Source organism: Arachis duranensis, chromosome 5, assembly GCF_000817695.3.
Source record: "Arachis duranensis cultivar V14167 chromosome 5, aradu.V14167.gnm2.J7QH, whole genome shotgun sequence".
NCBI lineage: Eukaryota > Viridiplantae > Streptophyta > Magnoliopsida > Fabales > Fabaceae > Arachis > Arachis duranensis.
In genome coordinates, this window is record NC_029776.3 from 95,846,705 (window position 1) to 95,869,517 (window position 22,813).

The following is a 22,813-nucleotide window of genomic DNA, read 5'->3' on the forward strand; positions in this document are numbered from 1 at the left end:
ATAAAAAGTATTTAAAAAATCTACTGGATTTTAAATTCAAAATGTCTTAAAATTTAATTTACTTACTTTTAGAAAAAAAATAAAAATTCTAAACAAATATAATAAATCATGAATTATTCATTATTTAATTTTTAAAAACTCGAGTTGTTATAGAATAACTGAATTATGATAAAAAATCTATAAAATCTTAATTAAATAGTAAATACACAAAATATAAACATATGCTAATATAATAAAAGTGCAAAACTAGCTAAAGTTGTATAATTCTAAAATATAATCAAATATCATAGTTTATATATGTATAACATTCATGATGATATATATTTTATGCTATAGAATAATAAAAAATTTATCAAATAAAAAATTATTAGTTTAGTTATATCTTAATACGTATTTTTTTATTTGAAAANTAAAAGGATATATTTTATAGTTTTTATTTTCACTACAATAATTTTGGCAGATAGCGGCAGAAAATTTGTGACGATTTTATAAAACCACCACAAAATGACAACTGCGGCGTATATAGCGGCGGTTAGGGGTTGGGGTTGCAATCAGCCTTGTATTTAGCGGCGATTTTCTTCAAACCGCCGCTATATATATTATCGAGTGAGTTATCATTTGACATTTTGCGACAGTTTTCTTCAAACCGCTGCAAAATGCGTATTACCTCATATTACAATGTTTTCTTTAGTAATAACCATCTGAGTATAATCTAGTTAAGTTAACACTATTATTTTAAACAACATATGTTTAAATCATGGTTACTTACACTCGTAACACTTTTTTTAGATTCGTTTTAGGTAAAAAAGTTCACAAGTTAAATAAGCTATATATGTTAACTCATATGAACAAACCAATAAGATTTCCTTGTTTACTCTATTGGCATTTAAATTTGCATTCAAACAAATGTAAAAGAAGAAAATTAAGTCATACCCTGAATTTATAAAGTTAAAATAAAGTTCTAACGAGCATAAATCAAAGTTACTCCTCTTTGAAGTTATGTCTTACTAAACCTAAATCAAGAAACTCTAAAAGTAGATAAACATGAAAAATTACGACCCAAATCATTAAATTAAGGAATCAACGTAACTTTTATAATAAAAGATCAAATTTTCTCTTCAACATCCTATTGACCTAGCGAAAAATACTCTGTCAAGAATCTATGAGCTTCACGTTTTATAGGATCTGATATTTTATCTCCATACCATGGCTTTTTGTTCAGATAAAAGCACATTTTCTTAACATGTATATCATCTTCTCTTTGTTGATCTTCTAAAGTTTTATTGTCTTCTTCTGGAACCTTATTGAGATCAAACTGCATGGAACTGTCAATTTGAATCGAGGAGATATCATCTAAATTGTTTTCTGAATCACACTCTTCTCCATCTAGACTGTCAAGGACTATTTCTCCAAAATATTCAAGTAATACTAAAAATATCAACACGCATACAACAAAATAAGTATACCCAGAAGAAACTGAGAAATCTCAAGTCATTAGATACTGACTTAGAAAAAAAATAGACGACAACATGTTAAGACAATTTTAAAACTAAACGCAAATTATTGACAATTACCATTTCCCTTGTTAGTAGTTTAGTTTAATTCCTTAGACAAAAGCTCTGTAATGAATGTTGTGCTTGCAGAGGATGATGAAAAGTCTTCCGTTTTTATTTGTCCTATTTCAGCATCATGCTATCTTCGTTAATGTTTTAAAAATGTAACATTATTGGAATTGATATTGAATACTAGATATCAAGATTATCAAAACTGCAACATTAAGAACAACAACTAAAACAACATTAAAGATTTAACATAAACTAACGTTTTATGAAAAGACCCATTGAAAGAAATGAAAAATTTGCTTTTACTCATGAAAATTCACAATACAATAAGTACTTAACTGCAAATTGAAGATACACTAATCAACCGCCAATGTCTTCGCCAATTAATATAGATTAGAGGATTAGGTTCAATTCGAGTTTATTAGCCACAAATATCCTAATTACCTAAATATAAGAGGATTATATGTCACATATCTCGTTAAGTCTAAGTAATTAGCAATTTAGGAGGAATTTACTTTCAAACTGGTATTCAAGTGAGATAACTCTTCTGAGAATCACAAGAATGTATATAGAATAAAGGTTGTTCTTTCGATATACCCAGATTCATAAGATGAAGAACGAAAGTAAACCTTGAAACTGAATCAATAAATAAATTAAAATAGAACAATAATAATCTTAATCAATAGAAATAAACAGAGCTCCTAACCTTAACCAAAGGCGTTTATTGGCTCATGACTTCGAGAGAAAACTAGGGTTCAGAAAATGTGAAAGTACATTAGTGGCCAGATCCCCCAGAAGGGCTGAATCTTTTTCCCTTTTATACCTAACCTAATTTGATTTGAAACTAAAATAAAATAATATAAATTCTAAACCTAAAAGATTTTATTTGTAATTAAAAATAACTAAAATAAAATAAAATTGAATAATTAAAAGATAAATCCATCTAAAGATACTCTTTTGATGAAGTGTGATGCGCATTCCTGAAACTAAACGCCAGGTTTGGCGTTTAGCACCCTAGTGGGCAGAGAGCTCTCTCACACTTCTGAGCTGCTGGCGCTAAACACCCAGGTCTGCGTTTAGCGCCAGTTTGGCAGCTTCGAAACTCTTCTTTTTTTCTTGCACATGAACTCTGCAAACCGATCCGAACTACTTCACCTGAAATAATTAAAATACCAAAGCAACTCAAAGTAGCATCCAAAAAGGTTTCAAACGCTAAAATTTAATTAAAACTTGCTAAATTTATATCTAAAATAAATAGAAAATATAGAGAAGATGCTCACGCATCACAACACCAAACTTGAATTGTTGCTTGTCCTCAAGCAACTAAAAACAATATAGGACTGAGAAGAGAATTTGTCCAAGACTTGAGTGTTCATTTAAGCTCCTATCCAAGTACTAATTGGGGTTAATGATACTGTGATTTTGAATTGGTTTGGCATCTCACTATCCTTTGAAGCTCAGAAATGTTGATATCCCTCAGAACTACAACCCAGATGATATTATAGATTCTTTCTTTTTAAGCTCTGATTAATCCTTGAACACAGTTTTTTCTTATCTTTTCTTTGGTGCTTTACACCTTGAGCCTAGCCGTGACTCTTAGTGTTTTGTCCTCAAGTTTAACATGATATAAAAATACCACAAGCACTTAACTGGGAAACTCTTTGAGTTCTAGTTCTTTTCTTTTAATTCCTCCCAGTCAGTGGTGCTCAGAGCCTTTGGCATACTCTGCAATTGCACTTGTTTTCGACTCTTAGTGCTCTGTCTCAAGGATTACTTAACACATTCAAACCACAAGAATATGGTTAACAAAACAATTCTTTGAGCTTTTAATCATATTTGACCTTCCTAACCATTGATGCTCAGAACCTTAGACCCTGCCTTTTATTTTCTTTTTCTTTTTTTGTTTTGTTTTTGCTTCAATGATCAATTTCTTACTGAGTTTAGAGAATCCATAATATTTCTCTAAGTTCCTGTACCTTAAGAATCAACATTCTTGACTTCAATATCAATTATGCACTATTCAGTTCATACATTCAGAATCGGAGTTAATACCACCACATCAAAGTAACTAGAATAACTCATAACATATAACTCAAGTCTCACGCATTTTACTACTTCTCTTTTTTTTCAAGCTCAATGAGAAATACATGAGACGCTTTTCAAAATAAACATAAATTACCAAATTAAACAACTAAGCTAGAAAAACAATAAAATACTACTAATAATCATGCAAAGGCTTCAAACAAATAACAGGAAACAAGACATAATATGATAACCAGAGAAACAAAAAATAGATAAAGCAGCAGATAATGAAACTCAACCACCTCAATCCTAGTGGCTGCTCCCTCTTGGGAATCCTTTCCAGCGCCTCAGCTCCTCCAGCTCTCGTCTTTGGCTCTGCTGTTCCTCTACTAGTTGATGGAGGAGGCCAGAGTGATTCTGATGCTCTATCCTTAGCTGGTCAACAGAAGACACTAGCTGCCCAATAGATGCTGTCAGCTGATCCCAGTAATCGTGCTAAGAAAAATAGTATCGCTGAGGCATCTCAGGCTGCTCCTGCTGAGGAAGGGAAACTAGCTCCTGAGGCGGTGCTCGTCTAAGTTCCTTGGCATACTCCTACCCCTCCTAGTGATCGCCCTGTCAATGTCAATAGGGGTGTCTTGATCAATGCAGATGCAAGCAGCCTCACACAAGCGGAAGATGAATTGGGGGAAGACCAATCTAGCAGAGGTGGAGGCCTTCGCCACTATGCTGTATAACTTCTGAGGGATCACGTGGTGCACCTCCACCTCATTACCGAGCATGATGCAACCAATCATCACAGCTCGGTCAATAGTAACCTCTGACTGGTTACTCGTAGGAATGATAAAGTGCTGAATGAACTCCAACCATCTCCCGAGAAATTAGTCTTAAATCTTGCCTGCCCAGCTGGTATGGCTGACCTCTAACATCCCTCCTCCAATGTGCTCCGGGGAGGCATATGTTAGTGAGAATCTAGTCCAGTCTCTGATTAGTGTTGACCCTCTAAGTGTAAGAGTGAGGGTCATCTCTGGATGGTGGTAGTTGAAGTATCTCCCTTACTCTCTCTGGACTGAACTTTAGGATCCTCCCTCGGACCATAGGGCGCCAGTTCTTCGGGTCTGGGTTCACGTCCTTGACATGCTTGTAAGTCCCCCAAACATTGGCGTAGAACTCCCTGACCATCAACACACCCACATCAGTTATAGCATTGCGTAAAACTTGCCAACCCCTCCTCAGAATTTATTCCCGAATCTCCGAATACTCGTCTGGCTACAGATCAAAGAGGACCTCTAGGATCACTCTCTTTTTGCTCACAATCTCATTAAAGTGATCCTTGTGGGTCTTGGAGAAAAACTGGCTAAATTCAAATAGACCGGTTTCACTTGAGTTTATTACTGGGATCATTCTCTTTTTGCTCACAATCTCATTAAGGCAACATATACACCAAATAACTTCCTACTAGAAGTATCATAAGTCTCAAAGTCATTCTCCCATAATTCCTTTGACTCATCAATTAAAATTTGTAAATATATATCAATATTTCTATTAGGAAAAGAAGGACTAGGAATAAGCAAAGACAACATCATAGAATGTTGTTTCATGCAATCCTATAGAGACAAGTTACATATCGTCAGAACCACCGGCCAGATACTGCATCTATTACTCATTGTTTTATATTGGTTAAAACTATCATTTGCTAAACTCATCCTCACATTTTGAGGCTCCAATGCAAAATCTGAATGTAACAAATCGAAAGTTTTCCAAGCTGGTGAGTTGCCGGATGCCTTAGTTTTTCATCATTTTTACAACCTTTATTGTGCCACATAATTAGATCAATGATTTTTGAAGATATTAATAGTTGTTTTATTCTCGGTTTCAAAGAAAAATATCTCAAAATCTTTGTTGGAATTGGTCGATAAGTTATCTTACAAGAATTTTTTCTTTTAGCACTCTAGACCTTTTTCATTTTATACCTAGAAGCACCATACTTTAGACAAGTAATATGTTCGTTAACCTTCTTCCAGTATAATATACAGTCATTTGGACATGCATCAATTTTTTTATAACTGAAATCTAAATCCTTGATGATGTACCTGCATTCTTCATATGTTGATGAAAGACATGAGCCTTTGGAAAGCAATTCATTGAGTAATTGTAGCAATATATTAAATGATACGTTGCTCCAACCATGAAGGTTCTTTATGAGGAGCAAACAAATAATGGTTGATAACTTTGTAAAATCTTTACAACCCGGGTATAATTCTTGATGATTATTATGTATCAACTTGTAAAACTTAGTTTCTTCATCAGGAACTTCTTCATTTTCATTTTCATTTTCATCTGACTCGTTTTAAATTACCTCGACATCATGAAGGTCTCTTCCAACTATTTATCCAAGTTATCATGAATTTCAAATCCATCATTCTCTGTTAATTTTAAAGATCCACATTCTCCGTGAAATATCCACTTATTGTAAGCCTTATCAAACGCATCACAAAATAAATACTCGTAAATATCCTCTCGTTTTTCCAAGAACAATTCTTATAAGGACAAAGAATCTTAGCTCCTTCAACTGTATTATGAAATGCAAAATCAAGAAACTCTTCTAATCCATCTAAGCACTTTTCAAAAGTTTGCAGTTTGAGCATCCAACTCTTTTTCATGACTAACTGACATTATAAAATTCAAAATATATGTAAAATAAGAAGGAAAAAAAACTAAAATAAGGAGCATTTTACTATACTATTATTGCAAAACAAGGCATTATAATTTTATATTTTAGAGAAATGTTACTAAATGTCTAAAATGCCTTAAAAGAATGTTATCTTAGTCAAGAACAAGATGATTTAAGACTTTTGTAGAACAATAAGTAACGACAAATAGAATTTTGACTTTTTCTCAATTGCAAATTATGCAATTTACTCTAAACTTAAACACAACGTACTTGCTCATCAAATATATTTATGCCTCACATGAGAATATTATACAGAATCATGGAGTTATAAGTTATGATACGTAACAAAGTTATCCTATGTAAACAGAGTTGAATCACAATCTATTTATACCTGAAAAAGCTCTGTTCGAGCTGGTTTAACTTCAGAGTAATCTCTCAAGCCAGAAGTCACAGTTAGATCTAAATATGTGTCCCTGCTAGAGTAAAATTTATTGCATCTCTTACACTTAAATCCAGACATGTAGATTGCCGATATGATGTTTCAAATGCATTTAGTATATTAGAATGAGATAGCATTTAAGAAACATACATAATTGAACGCACCAAAACTCATGCATATCCATGTTATGAATTTATTGCAATGCCAAAATTATAATTCTAAGTTCGAATATTATTTTGGGGCCTTAACTAGAAATTGATATAAAAAAGATATCCATGTTATGAATTCATTGTAATGCCAAAATTCACGATGCATATGAATTTAATATCTATGTCTATATAGACAAAGAGCTAAACAAATTTATCAAACTATTAATACAACTAATAATAGACATTGGCGCTCAAAGTTAGAAAAGGAGAATTTCAAGCAATGTTATAAATTAAAGTTTGAAAGGAGAAGTCTCAAATGTTCATGTCATGGATTGCCACTAAAAAGTTTTAAAATCTATTACTATGAATTATGATATTCTAGAAAATCTAGAGTACTTAGCTAACAAAATATTGTAAAACACCACAAGACGGTGAACGAAGCCTATAAATTTTGGCATGAAGCACACACCCATTTGAAGTACTGTATAAAGGCCATAGGAGCTTCAGACTTGCGCATACAATTTTTATAATAATTTTTAAAATCAAATACGATTTTGGTCTCTAAGTATAAGTCGAAAGTTTTTTTCGTTCCCAACCTTTTTTTGCATACAAAATCGTCCCTAAGGTTCAACGTAGTTTTAAAATCATCCTTCAAACCTAAATCTTAAATTTTTAGACCAAATTACCCCTAACAAAAAAAATTATAAAATTTAAAAAAAGAACAGAAAAGCCATTAACGGAGGAAAAAAGAACCTAAGAAGCCATTAATAGAGCCTCCCATAAAAACCCTTCCTTCGTCCATTTCTCTCAACCCATTCTGCCATGACTCCTCCTCCCACCCTCCTACTCTTCCTAATTTTCCTCCTTGCCGTAGCCACCCTTCAATCCAAATCCAAATCGAGTATCATCCGCCTCAACAACTAGTCCCTGTCCCACTTTCTCACCTTCGTCGCCACCCCTCGCCCTTACTCCATCGTCATCTTCTTCGACGCCGTCCAGCTCCACGACAAGACAGAGTTGCGCCTACTCCACCAAGAATTCTCCATCGTCTCTTCCTCCTTCATTGCCAACCACAACATCTCCCACCCTTGGCGCTCCAATCTCTTTTTCGGTGACATCAAAGTTCAAGGAATCTCAGTTCTCACTCACACAATTTGGCGGCAACGCCCTCCCACACATTCGCCTCATCGCCCCCAACCATTCCTTCAAGGATTCACAACCCATGGACCAAGGTGATTTCTCGTAACTCGCTGAGTCAATGGCCGGGTTCGTTAAGTCCAAAACCAAGATCTCCGTGGTGGGGCTCTTGCTGGCGTTTATCTCTCAAGGTCTTGTGAAGATGAAGAATGTGACAGTTCAGATGGTGGTTATGATGTTTCCCTTGTTGGGTTGTTTCTTAGCTGAGAAGTAGGTTGTGTTCTTGAATAATTGGAAAACTGGTTATGGTATTCATGGCTTCTGGCCCTCTAGTTAGAATTGATAGAGCAATTGGCACCAAGCACGGGCTGTGATTCTTTTCCTCTTTGGTTTCATATATATGAGATGTTTGAGTAATTGGCACCATTGTTGTTGTTACTGATGCTATGATGAAGAAGAGATGTTGTGATGATGAAGAAGAAAAAGATGATGATACTATGATGAAGACGAAGAAAAAGGAGAAGAGTATTTTGGTCCCGAAGGACAATTTTAAAACTATGTTGGACCTTAGGGACGATTTTGTATACAAAAAGAGTTCGGGACGAAAAATTTTTTGACCTATACCTTAGGGATCAAAATCATACTTAACCCTAATTTTTATCATCAATGTCTATTGTATAATACCTCATCACACAATAGGTATCATTTTCTTTCATTTTGCTATCAAATTTTATCCTTTCATCTCATCCATCCATATAGCCAAAAATTTTTAGAACTAACATGTTTATGATGCACAATGAACGTGAACCAAATAAATTCATCACATGAACAAAAAAAGTCAACAAAACTACAAATTATCAATGAAATTTAAAAGCAATAACGGAAAAGAGAGAAAAATTTCAATAAATTATAAATTTCAGTGATAAAGATGAAAATTAGAGAAGAAAGAACACGTAAAAATATTTTTCTTCTTTTTCGTCAGACTCATTTTAAAATAGAAAGTAACAAACCCTAAAAGTGATCGAGAGAAGAGAAAAACAAAAGAGTTTGTTAGAACGAAAGAGAAATTTGACGTCCACGAATGAAATTGAGTGAAAATGCGAAAGAGAACGAATTGGAAATAGAAGGAACGAGAGTGCGAACTCAGGTTTTACCTTAGTGATTTGGATTTTAAGAGAAGGGAATGCTTATTTATTTTCTTGTCAATAGTAATAGATAACTTTTTAAATTTTTTTTTAAATTACATGTATTTGCTAACATTTTATTATAAATGTTACTTGATACATAACTTTATAACAATTACTGATATTTTAATAAATGTTAAGAAATAAATATCACTAAATATTCAAAATGTTGTAGTGACAATAACATAAGAACAATGTTATATGATTTATAAAATTTATTATTTTTAGTCAATACTAGATTAATTCTTTTAAATATTAAATACTAAATTTTAATTTTAAAATTTTAATAATATAAAAATAAAATATTAGTCTAATATTAAAATTTATTAAAAATATTGGAGACAAAAATGAGATGTTGACCGTGTTGATAAGAAATACATTTGAGTTTCACAAGATAAGAATTCGTTTTTTGCCATCAACATATAACTACTTTAGTGAATGATATATAAATACTTTTACGAGTGTTAAAATTGTATAAATATCGTATCATAGTATTGGTAAAATTACCAGTGTTGACTGTTGACACTATTTAAACGAAGAAAGAATGCGTGAATTTTGAATAGAAGTGAATCTTGGCAAAGCTGCTTGTGTTGCCACATTATTTGGTCAGCCTTATATCGGAAATAACTATTTTGATGTATATATAAAAGTTGGATGATGGATAAAGTTGGTACGACTTCATTAATGTTGTAAATAACTAAATATTACTTGATAACGATATGGGTCATACTTTATGGCAAATTGGCAACGCAAGCATACAACATGACAAATTGCAGCATAATCCTTAAATTGTTAACGTTGTGAGTCACTTGTGAGTGTGACTACCTTTATATAAACGGAATAATATCTTTTTGAGTAAAGTAAATTTAATGTATGTACCAAAAAAAAAAGGTAAATTTAATGTTTTTGAAAAATTTTAAAAATATTTTTAATATTTATTTTATTTTAATTTTGTTTTAATGTTTTTAATAAATTTTAATTTTATCTTTACTATTAAATTTTTCACAGTCAAAATGTGGTTAATAATTTGTGTTTCAATTTTATCATTCTTTTATATCTGCCACCATTTTATCATCACACTACTCTCCTTCTCCTCAACCAATGAAGTAACTATTACTGGCCAAACATTGGATCAGAGAGTCCAATGCATCACTACATCAAAACAAGAATCCAAAAAAAGAAAAAAAAGAAAGGATTTAAGCTTTATTTTCACAATCTTCACCTAATTTGTTTAGACAATTAAATCAAGTTCAATTGTTCTTTTTTATTATTTTTTGATTCTGTGGCAAATAATAAAGGAATTGAAAGAAAAATTGGTGAGGACGCTAAAATCAATCAAGCCAATTGGATCTCGAACAAGATCAAATTTTTCAAGGAAAAGTATTTGTACGTTAATTTTTTCAAAAGATTCCAACTTTCAACCTAAATTTTCCTTTTATTTCTTCTCAAAAAAATAATTGTTATCCCCTTTTTCTAGAGAACTTTGCTACAATAAATTTTTATAGTTGCCGATCCAATTAAAGAAGAATCAGAATTCTCTGACACTAAAAAAAAGATTAGGTCTCAAGAGTCTAATTTCGAAATTGGGTTTGAAAAAAAATTTGAAGATGATGAGGTAGAAGAATATAAACAGTAATTTTGAGGATAAAATTAAAAAAAATTCATTGATCAGATCTAAAAATTTGAATGAATATCCTATTCGCCACTTGCCAATTATTTTGAAAGGATAATGAGATCTCTAAAAAAAAAAAAATAACACTCAATTCGGCCTATGATATTTTTTTTGGACTTATTAACTCCTGTACCAAAAAAATAACATTGACTTTTTTTTACGCAGAAACCTCGTTGTCCTTTCGAAATAATTGTCAGAGATCGAGTTGGGTTTTTTTTTTTGCTAAGAACCTCGTTATTTTTTGAGATAATTGTCAGGGACGGTTTTGAGTTTTATTCCTAAAAATTTGATAGTAGACATAATATAAAAAATTAGGATTTGTTCAACGTGTCTTGAGTTGCTCAAATTCCTTTAGTTCCTAGCTGATTTATTGCTCAAGCACTTTCTCCTTTATATATCTAGGTTAGGTTGTTACCTGCTTTTTAAGCATTTTTAATTATTAAAGAACTTGATAAGTCATCTTATATATCAAGTTAAAAAAGGAGGACATATATATGGCTATAGAAAATGAAATGATATTTGAAGAGGGCGCTATAGTGGTCAACGGAAGTGGTCTGGTACTTGTACTTTATTTTTGCTATTAAAAAAAAAGGAAATGAATTATTTTATATTAGAAAAAATTATAAGAATCAACAGCACAGTTTTAGTATAAAAAAAATGAAAATTAGTATTAGAGTAAATACAAAATAAATAAATAAAAATATTGTTCAGTTAACATTTTTAAAAAATAAATAAAGTTTTAGTTAAAATTTTTTCCTGGAACTCCGGAAGTGAGAATCCTAATTGAATTTTTCTTTTTATTATTTGTATGAAGCGTGTTCTCACTTCTCACATGTTCTAATGTGACTCTAGATAAAACTTCGGTTGAGACTTGCAGGCAGAAGTTGCTCTTCAATTTGTAGGATAGAAAGAGAGATGGTGTAGCTGACTGGCTGTACACATAAAGTGGGGGAGCTAGCAGGGAACCTTTTTGTAAGAGAAGGAGCATGTGTAGATAGAATAAGATGAATTTTGTGGGGGGCAGCATGTGAAATTGATTCTGAAACCCCATTGTTCAAAACTGGAAGCAAGTAACACAATTAGGCGCTAGGCCCTGCCCCTTTTATTACCTAAACTAGCAAATCCTGTTTCCCTTTCTCACTTCTCACTTGGCCAATTCACTTCCTTCCATAAATCACCCCAATGCCAATAGGAGTATAGGACAATTGATAAAAGCTATAATAATTATCCTCTGATTCAATTTAATTTCTAATTTTTTTATGCATCGAAAATGTTCAATTATCTTCTATCATTATTATAAAAAAAAATTTTACATGAATACTTACATGAAGTTAGATTTAGATTATTCAGTCAAACATCAAATATATTAAATTATTTATGATTCGCCGTATAACTTTTACATAAAGATATTTTTATGGAAATAACAACTTTTTTATTATTTTATTCACCCTAATTATTTACTTTATCATCAAACTTAAAAAAATCAATTATAAAAATTATTTCTTATATATTTATATATAAATATATATGTTATTTAATATATTTTAAATATATATTTTATATTTTAATATATATTTTATAAAGATGATTGATTTTCTATATATACGTAACATGATTGTTCTTAATTTGTCTCTCTAATTTTTTCTCACATTTAAAATGAACAACTTAATGTCCATATGGTTTCATACTTACTATGGCTAATTAAACTTGTTTAGATAATTAATTAATAATATATTCTTTTTCCTCATTGAAGGCCACCACATACAAGCTTGCATTCATGTAAGGCTTTTAGGGCAGTGGGGGATATATAGGGTACTAAACCTTCTTTGGGAGATTAATAATGATATGAATGGGGAGAGGAGGATTGATTGATAGACAAATTTTCCCCTCAAATTTTGTTGTGACATTACAATTGTGTTGAGTGAACAGAAAGCAAAAGATGTACTATGAAATTATATCTTTCCCTTTTATTCAAATGAGTGGATTTAAAATTGTTTCATGAGAACTATTACATCTGTTCACTTCTAAGTATTGTTTCCGGAAAAAGAAAATTATACTTAAAGTAGATGGATCGATAAGGAAAAACTAAAGAACCCATACAGATCAGTATTTATATTATTTTCTTAACTAATTAAAGGATACTGATTAACAATAATATTCGAGAGAATAAAAAATCAATCTAAATAATTCAAAATTATTTTATTTAATATTTATTAATTACTATTAAAATAATTATTATACAATTTTAGATATAATAAATATATATAATTATAAAAATTATATACATAAAATTATAAATATTAAATTAAATAAAATCATTTTAGATTATTGTTTTACTAACATCAGGAGAAGCATAAAAGGTTGAAAATTTTCCTTCAATCTAATTAATATTATAGCAATCAATGATAATTATCCGTTGGCTTAATCTAAGTATGATTGTAGAAATATTACTTTAATTTGGCAGTATGCTTATTTAAAAATGGAAACAATATTTATACGATAACCCTAGTTTTGATTATTCAAATAACCAAATCTATAGGTAGCATTTGATAAAGAGACAAAGATAGAAAAATTGAAAAACTGAGAGATAGAGACTAAAAAATAGAGATTAAAATAAATTTTAATATTCTGCTTGGTATAAAATTAGAGACAGAAATTAAAACAAAAATGAAATTTTAATTTAATTTGTACAAAGGGTAAAATTAGAATTAATTAATTGAAATGAATGTATTTTAGGTATAAAATTTATTAAAGTTTCAATCTCCATCTCTAAAAATTTTAGTCTCTCTGTGTCCCCACTTTTTTGAGATACTGAAATACTGAAATTTTGATGACAGAGACAGAAATTTTAGAACCAGCCTTTGAACCAACAAACATAATATTGAATTTCAATCTCTTAATCTCTCTCAATACCTCAAAACAAACGCTACCATATATTACATAATTAGTATTTTGTGATTGTTCTGGTCCTCTTAATTGACTTTCCCTGTATTCTTATAAACATTACAAGGCCTTTGCCTTGGCATAACCGAAGGGTAGTCACAATATATGATTTGCATCCTCCTAAAAGGCATAAATAATTGTAATTGGTTCATTAACATTAGTTACCATAGGACTTTATAGTTATATAATGTGAAAGCTAAGGGCTGATGAGCTCCAAAATTCAATAGGATAGCCTTGTTTTACGGACTAATGTCAATGTGAAGCCATGACAAGATTTGGTGCACCTAAGCTTTATATATGGAGGGGTCTTTTTCCCTTCTTTTCTTATTTATCTACCCTTGCTTCTTTTCCCTTCTATTATTATATCCTTGGTGAGGTCCCTATAAAATGCTCATTGTTCTTCTTCTTGCCTACATCTTTATCCTCAAATCTCAATCATATCTAAGACTTGTCAAAACAAAACAAAAACTTGATAGTCTCATCAAATATTATTATCCTACTTTTGCCAAAATAAATTTTGCTAATTTTTCAATAAGGTTTCCAATTTTTTTCACGAATAAAAGACACTCATTATTGAATTATTATTATTATTATTACTATTGTTGTTGTTGTTAGACATTCATTGGTGTTGGAAAAGAAAAAACCATAAATCAAAAGTTGATCTTTTCTACTGGGTTTGTACACAAAGCACTCATAGTTGTTGCTTCAGTGGGTTTTTTTTCCTTCACTAATTTTATGCTTTCTATTGTATTTAGAGCTTTGACACAAATAGTAAATTTGTTGATTTTGATACTGTTGCACCCGAACTCAAAATATGGGTGTAATTCATGTAATAGAATATAAAAAAATTATATAATTGTATGTGTCTGAGATTGCAATGTAATATTTAAGATTAAAAGTTGTTATAGGTTAGATTGACCTAATTGTTAGGCTACGCTAATGATACCAAACCTTTGTATAAGATAGTGCTTTTGTTTTATTGGTGGTATATATAAGAAGCTTAGGTTTGCAAGTAACTAAAAAACAAATGGGATATACTCTTGCTCAATTTTTTTGTCACAATTTCTAACATCCAGTAATCTACATATCCTTACTCACTTTATATGATATTATGACAATTATTATTTCTATAGTTTTTCATGACTTATGCACTAAAATATCAAAGATATGAGAACCACCTCCTCTCCTCCAGTTCCACTATTTTCACATAGTTGTTTTGATGAGATATTTTTTTTAATTGAGTTTTTCTTTCAAATTATACTACAAAAAGTTGCACCACCACTCTAAATTATTCTTGCTTATTTTTCTCATTGTGTGAGTATTATTATGTTTTAAAGGTGAGTGATATCCCAAATTAATCGCAAACAATTTTTATATCAGATAAATTAGTTTCTAATAAAATTTTTTTTTTATTTTTTTGAAATATTAGAAAAATTAATCCGTGATAAAATAAAAGGATAATTTAATCTCTAGTATTTTTAAAGGGAGTTACTAAGATAAAAACGTTTAAAACATTTTTTTAAAGATAGTTTTAATAATTAAAATTAAAATATATAATAGATTAAATCATGTTATTTTTGTTAAAATTAAGTCAGACAAATTAATTTGATCGAAAAAATGGTAAATCAAATTTTAAATTGATCTAAATTAATATCATTTTTTATAAAAAGGACTACAATACCCTTATTATAGAAAATGACTAAAATATTTCTATTATATATTTATATATATTAATTTTGAGAATCCTAAATTCTAACTCTTTACTTCTCTGCTGTCATAGGATTAGGATTTAGAATTTTCAATATTATATAATAAGAGTATTTCAATTATGTTCTATAATAATGGTATTATATTACAATTATTTTCTATAAAAGAATATTAATTTAGACCAGTTCAAGATTTGATTCACTATTTTTTCGATCAAATTAATTTGTATGGCCTAATTTTGATAAAAATAACACGGTTTTATCGATTATATATATTAAATTTTAATTACTAAAAAACATCTTTAAAAAAAGACGTTTTACACGTCTTTGTCTGAATGACTCCCATTTTTAAAAGGTGGCAAGTGGTTAATCTTAAACTTATCCTAGAAAATAGTATATTTGAGTGATAAAATTATCTAATTTTTAAAATATTAAGAACTGATTTGTTCATTTATATTATTAAATATTAATTTAAATAATATTTTAAAACATCAACAACAAATTTATCAATTTTTTTAAATTAGTTTATCCAATACAAAATTATTCAGATATGACTTATATATGATAAGTGTAGTAGTGTAATATATACATTAAACAAAATTCTCAAAGTTTAACAAAATAAAAAAAATATTGTTGAAAATAAATAAACAAATTAAGAAAGTAATATGACTTTCATATTAATTGAAATAATTGACAGAAATTATACTGTTAGAGATATATTCATTCGTGCACTTCTAATATTATATATATCAACATTTTTATAAGACTTAGAGTTTATTTTTGTTACCTAAAAAAAATTAACATAAAAGAACTAAAAAATTTTCATTAAAAATCAAGCTTTAAACTCAAAAAATACCATTTCATAACATATGACAATAACCAAACCTCTGATTCTATAGACTTATTTTCGCGATATGACAATAATAAAAGCCAAAAAGAATTTATGAATTGGGACTGAACACTAAATAAACCCACCCACTAAGCCAAATATGAAGAAGCATAGCAAGTTGCAATATATAGGACCCCTAAGGAAGTTAAATGTTGTGACTCCTTTCACGTTGATGATAATAAAAATAATAATAAAAAATATATTTGTACATCAAAGTTTTTTGTGCATCAGGTAAGAAAAGTAGGAACAACCAAATTACAACATAGACCATATAGAGAAGACGCACATGGTCCAAGGGAAAAAGCTATATAGCCATATAGTACATGATGATGAGAAAGGAAACTAAATAAAAGAAAATATACACAGAAACCTTTAAGCTTCTGCTCATGACTTTGGCTTTTCTAAGACCCTCTTTTTTGTATTGGTTCTATCAATGATATATATTCATATATATTTGCAGCATATGATGGAGAATCCAACAACACACAGTACTTTAATTTGTTTTTTTATGTTGTTGTGTGTATGTGTTTTCTTTTTTTAAGGAATTTGTACTTGCGCTTCAGCATTAACATAAACGAAGATTGATGGTAAACGTAGTTGAAAAAGTAATAAGTTAACTCCATTATGTTAAAAAGGATAAAAACTAGGTTTTTCTCTAGCAAGTTCTAATGAAATTTGGTTAATTCGTGCAAGATATGTTTATATTGCATTGGTTGGTGTTAAGTTTTTTTTCACAAGTATTTCATGTTAACGCAAAATTTGAAAAAAAAAAAACGTTGTAATGTAAGTGGTCTAATAAGATAATTACATCATTGACTAATTCTAGAATTTAAGCTTGTGATCTTAAAATTAAACAGATAATTCAGCTGTTATTTTAAAACTTTCCTTTATTAAGCCATTTTAAATAATTATAAAAATAAACATTAGCCTCTTCTAAGACTAAATTAAGTAATATATATTACACAAGGTACATAGACTTAATTTAATTTGTCATTTATATATATTTATTTATGTTAATCATATTAAAATAATAAAAAGAGATATATTATGTTTATAAAAAAAATTGAATTAAGATCATCGAAAGTAAAAAAATTAGTAAAATAAAAAATTAATTATTTTTAAATTAAAATAGTAAGACACACATTTGATAGAATTGTGATTAATTCTTTACTTTAACAACTTTTTATTTTAAAAAATCGAAATTCCAAAAAATAATGTATATTTTATAAATGACAAAGAAATACATAAACAACCTAATATTTGGAAAGGGTGGTCAATGTTATACGTGTTATATGTAATGTTAATTAATGTTATTAGTTAATGTGAATTGAGTATAATGATTTGTGTTGATATTGGAATGGAATTGAGTTGTAAGTGGTTGCATGAGGCAGTGTGATTGGTGCACAAGTAAGTAAGTATGTAATGGGTGTTTGGAATAGTGGGTGTTATTTATCACAAGACATGCAATAGAAATAGGATTCAAATAAAGTCGAAAAGCTTTGAATGGTCTCTGCATATTTGGAAAGATGCTGGTTCTTGGTTCTGCTCTCTGTGCGCCCACTTCTGCTGCCAGCAACAATGGCCCTGATTCTGATGCAACAAGAGAGAGAAAGAAAGAGAGTGAATGAATGATGATGATGATGAGATGAATAGAGTTTGTTTGTGTCTGAGTCTGTGTGCCTTAGAGACCCCTTGAGAGGGACTACTGAGTTCTGTGACTGTCATTAACCCCTTTCAACAGTGGCACTGAAAAACATGCTCCTCTCTCTCTCTATCTACCTTTTCCATTCACATTTATATGTTGCCAGAACAATATAGCACCCTAAAACCAAGGACAATATCTATTTCTCTATTCAATTTCTCCTTTTTTTTTTAATTATAATTCCTATATTTAACTTTACAAAAATATTATATATCCATACAAAATTAATTAACACATATAATTAGTGATTAATAATAAAATATTAATATTAACATGTAAAGTACGTATTAAAAATAAATAAAAGAAGAGAAAATTGTTGTTTTTCACTAATCAGTGGATACATGTGTGAGTGAGTGTGAGAGCAGTGATGACTAATGAAGGAGAGTGGCAGGAGTAGTAGCTAGGCTTTGTATTGATTTTTTCTGATGATGTGAATAATAGTCTCTACCTCTTTTAAATATTTTTGTCAGTAGAGTTGTTTAATGCTGATGAAATAGTGTTCTCCGAAATCTGCCCTACCACAACATAGTCCAAACAGATAATCCAAAACAACAAAAACTTTAGCAGTCTCTACTTCCTCCCTCCCTGACGCCCCTTATTCATTGCACTCTCTGCCACCCAAATAAACCCCCATACATTCAATTCCATCACTCCATTTATATACACACACAAAACTTATTATGTACAATAACCTTGTATCATTTTTTCCTAATTAGTCCTATTCCCCGAGTAACAATTTTAACATGTACTTCTTATCATTACATACACTACGTAACATAATTATCTTCACTTATACCAAATTTAATTAACAAATATCACAAACTTGCAACGAGTTATACATGAAGAACCAACACCATTAACACTCATCTCTATTACTTTTACTTTTCTCTCCCCCTCCCCAGCCTATTCATAATTAATTAACCCCGCTTACATTATATTAACCCCACTCACTTCACTTCTTCTTCTTCTTCACTTGGTATACCAATTCACAAAGATATAATTAATTAGCTCAAAAAATAGAAAATAAAAAAGGGTGGTAGTACATGGAAAGATGATAATGATGTGGATGAAGATGACGATCTTCTTCTTCTTCTTCTTCTTTCTTGTTCTAAGAGTTAGTAGCTGTAGATGCTTTCTTCCCATTATTATTATTATTATCAGTAATAGTAGTAGTAGTAGTATCATGATCGTTATTATTGTTCTCTATAACTTCTCCAGCACCTTCGGTGGTGATTCCAGAAGACATGTAACTGAGAACCAAGGAATTTTCATCTGGTGGTGCTGTAGCAGATACTGGTGGTGGTTGAAGATGAAAGTGTTGCTTGCAAGAATGGCACGTAATTTGCATGATGGTTGAGTTTATCTTCTTCATTGCATGTTCCTTGAGAGCGCAAGCTTTGTCGAGTTCAGCTTGCGCTTGTTGCCTTATCCTCTTTGCATTGTTGAACTCTTGTTCCGCCATTTCTATCTGCCTCTTTGCTTGTTTCCTTGCTTCTTCTGCGTACGCTTTCTCCGCCATGGCTAACCTTAGTTGCTCCCTCGCTTGTTCTTGAACCCGTAAAGCCATGCTTGTTGCTGTCGCATGCTTGTTCTCGTTGCTGCTGTTGATGCTCTCTTTCGGTGACGAGTTCCTGTTTGATGAATCGTTCTTGTTATTGTTCTCGCTAATGTCTGACGAGGTTGTTCCACCAATGGAGAGTTGCAGCTGTGTTGAATGCTGCTGGTTTTGAAGCTGCTGATGATGATTATTATCACTCTTTGGTGATAGTGTTAAATCAACATTGGGGATCGAATTGTTGTTGTTCATCATCATGGTGGTGGTGGTGGTGGTGGTGGAGAGCTGAAGATCCAAGTTTGGGTGATGGAGTTTGTTGCTGGTGTTACTCTTCTTGAATAGGAATGTTTCAGCAGTGGCTAGAATTGGGGTAGGGTTAGTGTTGTTGAAGAAAGGTGGTTCTGTGGTTGTTGTTATTGGTTTTGTGATCACAACAAGGCTTGTTGGTGTTGTTGTTGTTGTTGTTGTTGTTGTTGATGATGTTGGTTGCCATGGAGCAGTGCTGAAATTGGTTTCACTTCTTGAAGGGCTTGGACTTGAAGCTGTTCTTGATAAACATGCAGTTGGAGTTGGTGGTGGTTGATGATTATGATTATGATTATGATGAGATTCCGTCCTAAGCCTCCCCATGTTGCAAGCATCTTGATGCTCAATAAAGCTCTCCACCCTAATCACAAATACAAACAAAGAATAATCTTAGTGTTATATATATGAAAAAGAGAAAAAGGAAAAAGGGATGAAAAAGTGGGATATAAAAGGTGGTTGGGAAAAGGTATCGAGTGGGTTTTTCAAAGGGGAAGAAGGGAGGTTCCGTTTTCCACTAAATATGATAAAGGACAAAAGGAGTCAAGGGAAGCCAAATTAGAGAGATTTGCATTCTGTGTGTGCTCTAGTGCACATTCTATAAGAACAACCAACAATGTCAATGGAACAGATTATTACAAAGGAGAGAGAGAATCATGAAGAAACATTATTATTATTATTTTCATCACATTAAAAATTAAAAACAGTTAAGCGAAACCAACGGAAAAACTGTGTTTTGGGAACCGTGTTCTCCAACTGTCAATGAACAGTTCTAAGTATTGCTCTAGACAAAAATAAAAAGTAATATTTGGAAGGAAAAAAAACACTTTTATATTAAGGTTCCATCAGTCAAATTATTTTTCTTATTAATTATCTTATTTTTTAGTTATCCAGAAAGGAAAAAAAAAATACATTTAATTTAACTTTTTCTTCCCAAGTCAAAACCTATGTAGAAACAATAGAGCTGGGCAAGGTCATCAGCTCAATTGCTCATCATCATTTCATTTAAAAATGTTAACAAGTAGAAAAAGAAGAAGAAGAAGAAGAGTAGCACATGAAATAGAGAGAAAAAGAGAAAAAAAAAGGTGATGAAACTCAAATTCTGAAATCATATAATAGATCCATCCAGTTTTATAAAGATACTGTTTTTTGGTAAATGAAAAGAATAATTGAAATTATTATAAGATAAGTGCTAAGGAGCCAGCAGGTTTTGTGAGATTATGAATACCTGGAGAAGACGCGGCCGCAGTCACAAGAGTGGCCGCGAGTGCCGCAGGTCTTGAGGTGAGCCTTGTAATCGGACTGCACCGCGTAGCCCTTGGAGCAGCGCTCGCAGACCCACTGTTTGTGGTTGCTGTGCTTGCGGCGGAAGTGCTTCTTGATCCCAACAAGGTCTCCGAGTGCGTGACAAGGGTCGTGGTGCAGGCAAGTAGGCTCCGGACACACGAAGACCCTCTTCCTGACCACCGGCGTCTCCCTCTTTAGAAGCTTCCACGGCACCTTGTGCCTCCTCCGATGCATCTGCAGGTTCTGGTCCCTTTGGAAGCCTTGGTTGCAGATCTCACACACATATCGATCCGATTCCAATAACGTCTTTGGCGACAGCGACACCACCTCTGCATCTGGATCTACATATTTCAATTCCAATCACTTATTAATTAACCATCAAATCAATAATAACTTGCTCGAATATTTTCTTGACCTACCTGGTGTTCCTGCGGGTCTTCTCTTCCTTTTATTGCTTGGAGTGCCATTACTATTATCAGCACAAGAAAATGGTTCTGAACTTGGAGCTACTGAAGAGTTATTCGCTAACATGGTGACTGTACTTGTTGTTCTTCACTCTATGGCAATTGATGATGACGATGATGATGATAGAGAGAAGAAGCAGAAGAAAAAGAAGATAGAAGAAGAGGGAGAAAGAAAGAAAATAATGAAAAAACAAAAGCTAATTCTCCTTTTCTTTCTACCCTTTCGGTTTCCTCAGCTTTCTTTCTTTTTAGCTTGCTTTTGAGCTTTCAGCTTTATTTATTTCCTTTTTTTTTTTACTTCCTCTCTCTCTCTCTCTATCTATCTCACACACACACACATAAGCAATAGCAGCTTTGTTTTTCTTTGGTTTTCTCTCTCTCTCTCTCTCTCTCTCTCTCTCTCTCTAATTCTCTATCTATCAAAGTCTCTCTCTCTTGTTGTTGCTTCCAACCCTCATCTTCAGCAGGGATTGTCTGTAATAGCCCCCCTTCACTTCTCTCCTCTCTCTCTCCCTTAATAAGCACTTTCAAAAAGAGGGACAGAGAGAGTGTGACCCAATCACAATGCTCGAAACTTGATCCCACAAGCACCTCTATGGGCTCCATTCATTCACATATATAAATAATTTTCCATTTAATTACAGAAAAAATCCCCTCACAAAGAAACAAAACCCTTTCATTATTTCGTTACACTGTAATTTCCTTTTTCTTTTTTTTTCTTTTTTGCTTTGCATGCATAAATACAACCCCAATTTCCCCTACAATACACACGTAAGTTAACTATTTTTGTCACATTCTATATATCTCTGTATGTATGTATATATACACGCAACCGTTATTTATACTCTGTTTTATTTTATATAATAAGCCGATCATATTTGTTTCTCTATAAAAGATATATAACATATTTTATATAAAATGAATCATTTTAGAGATTTTTATGGTATTTTATATCTAGATACCCGTACTTTCAATCTAATCAATGATTTAACATTTATCTCTTAAAAATTTTAAATTTTAAAATTTATTTTTAAATTAATAAAATATATGACAGTTTCTCAACACTATAAAAATTAAATACCGATATGTGATATTCCATAATCATAATAATAATAATAATTTTCA

At 31.3% G+C, this 22,813-nt stretch overlaps 1 protein-coding gene across 1 annotated transcript; it reads right to left on the reverse strand.

Annotated features, from left to right (window-relative positions):
- Positions 1-18,869: 18,869 nt before the first annotated feature.
- LOC107490580 (zinc finger protein SHOOT GRAVITROPISM 5) lies at positions 18,870-22,262 on the reverse strand. Its single transcript, XM_016111354.3, has 3 exons — positions 21,644-22,262; positions 21,166-21,565; positions 18,870-20,301 (listed from the first exon to the last, which is right to left on the reverse strand). Exons 1-3 carry the CDS (start codon positions 21,753-21,755, stop codon positions 19,188-19,190), a joined length of 1,626 nt encoding a protein of 541 aa, XP_015966840.1. The 5' UTR covers positions 21,756-22,262; the 3' UTR covers positions 18,870-19,187.
- Between the last annotated feature and the right edge of the window lie 551 nt (positions 22,263-22,813).

Bases quoted from the DNA above. Each gene is read 5' to 3' on its own strand.
- LOC107490580 (XM_016111354.3), bottom strand. From the start codon at position 21,755: ATGTTAGCGAATAACTCTTCAGTAGCTCCAAGTTCAGAACCATTTTCT. The intron at 21,566-21,643 runs GTAGGTCAAGAA...TGAAATATGTAG, and splicing joins AAGACCCGCAGGAACACCAG to ATCCAGATGCAGAGGTGGTG. The intron at 20,302-21,165 runs GTATTCATAATC...ATTTGTGATTAG, and splicing joins TGCGGCCGCGTCTTCTCCAG to GGTGGAGAGCTTTATTGAGC.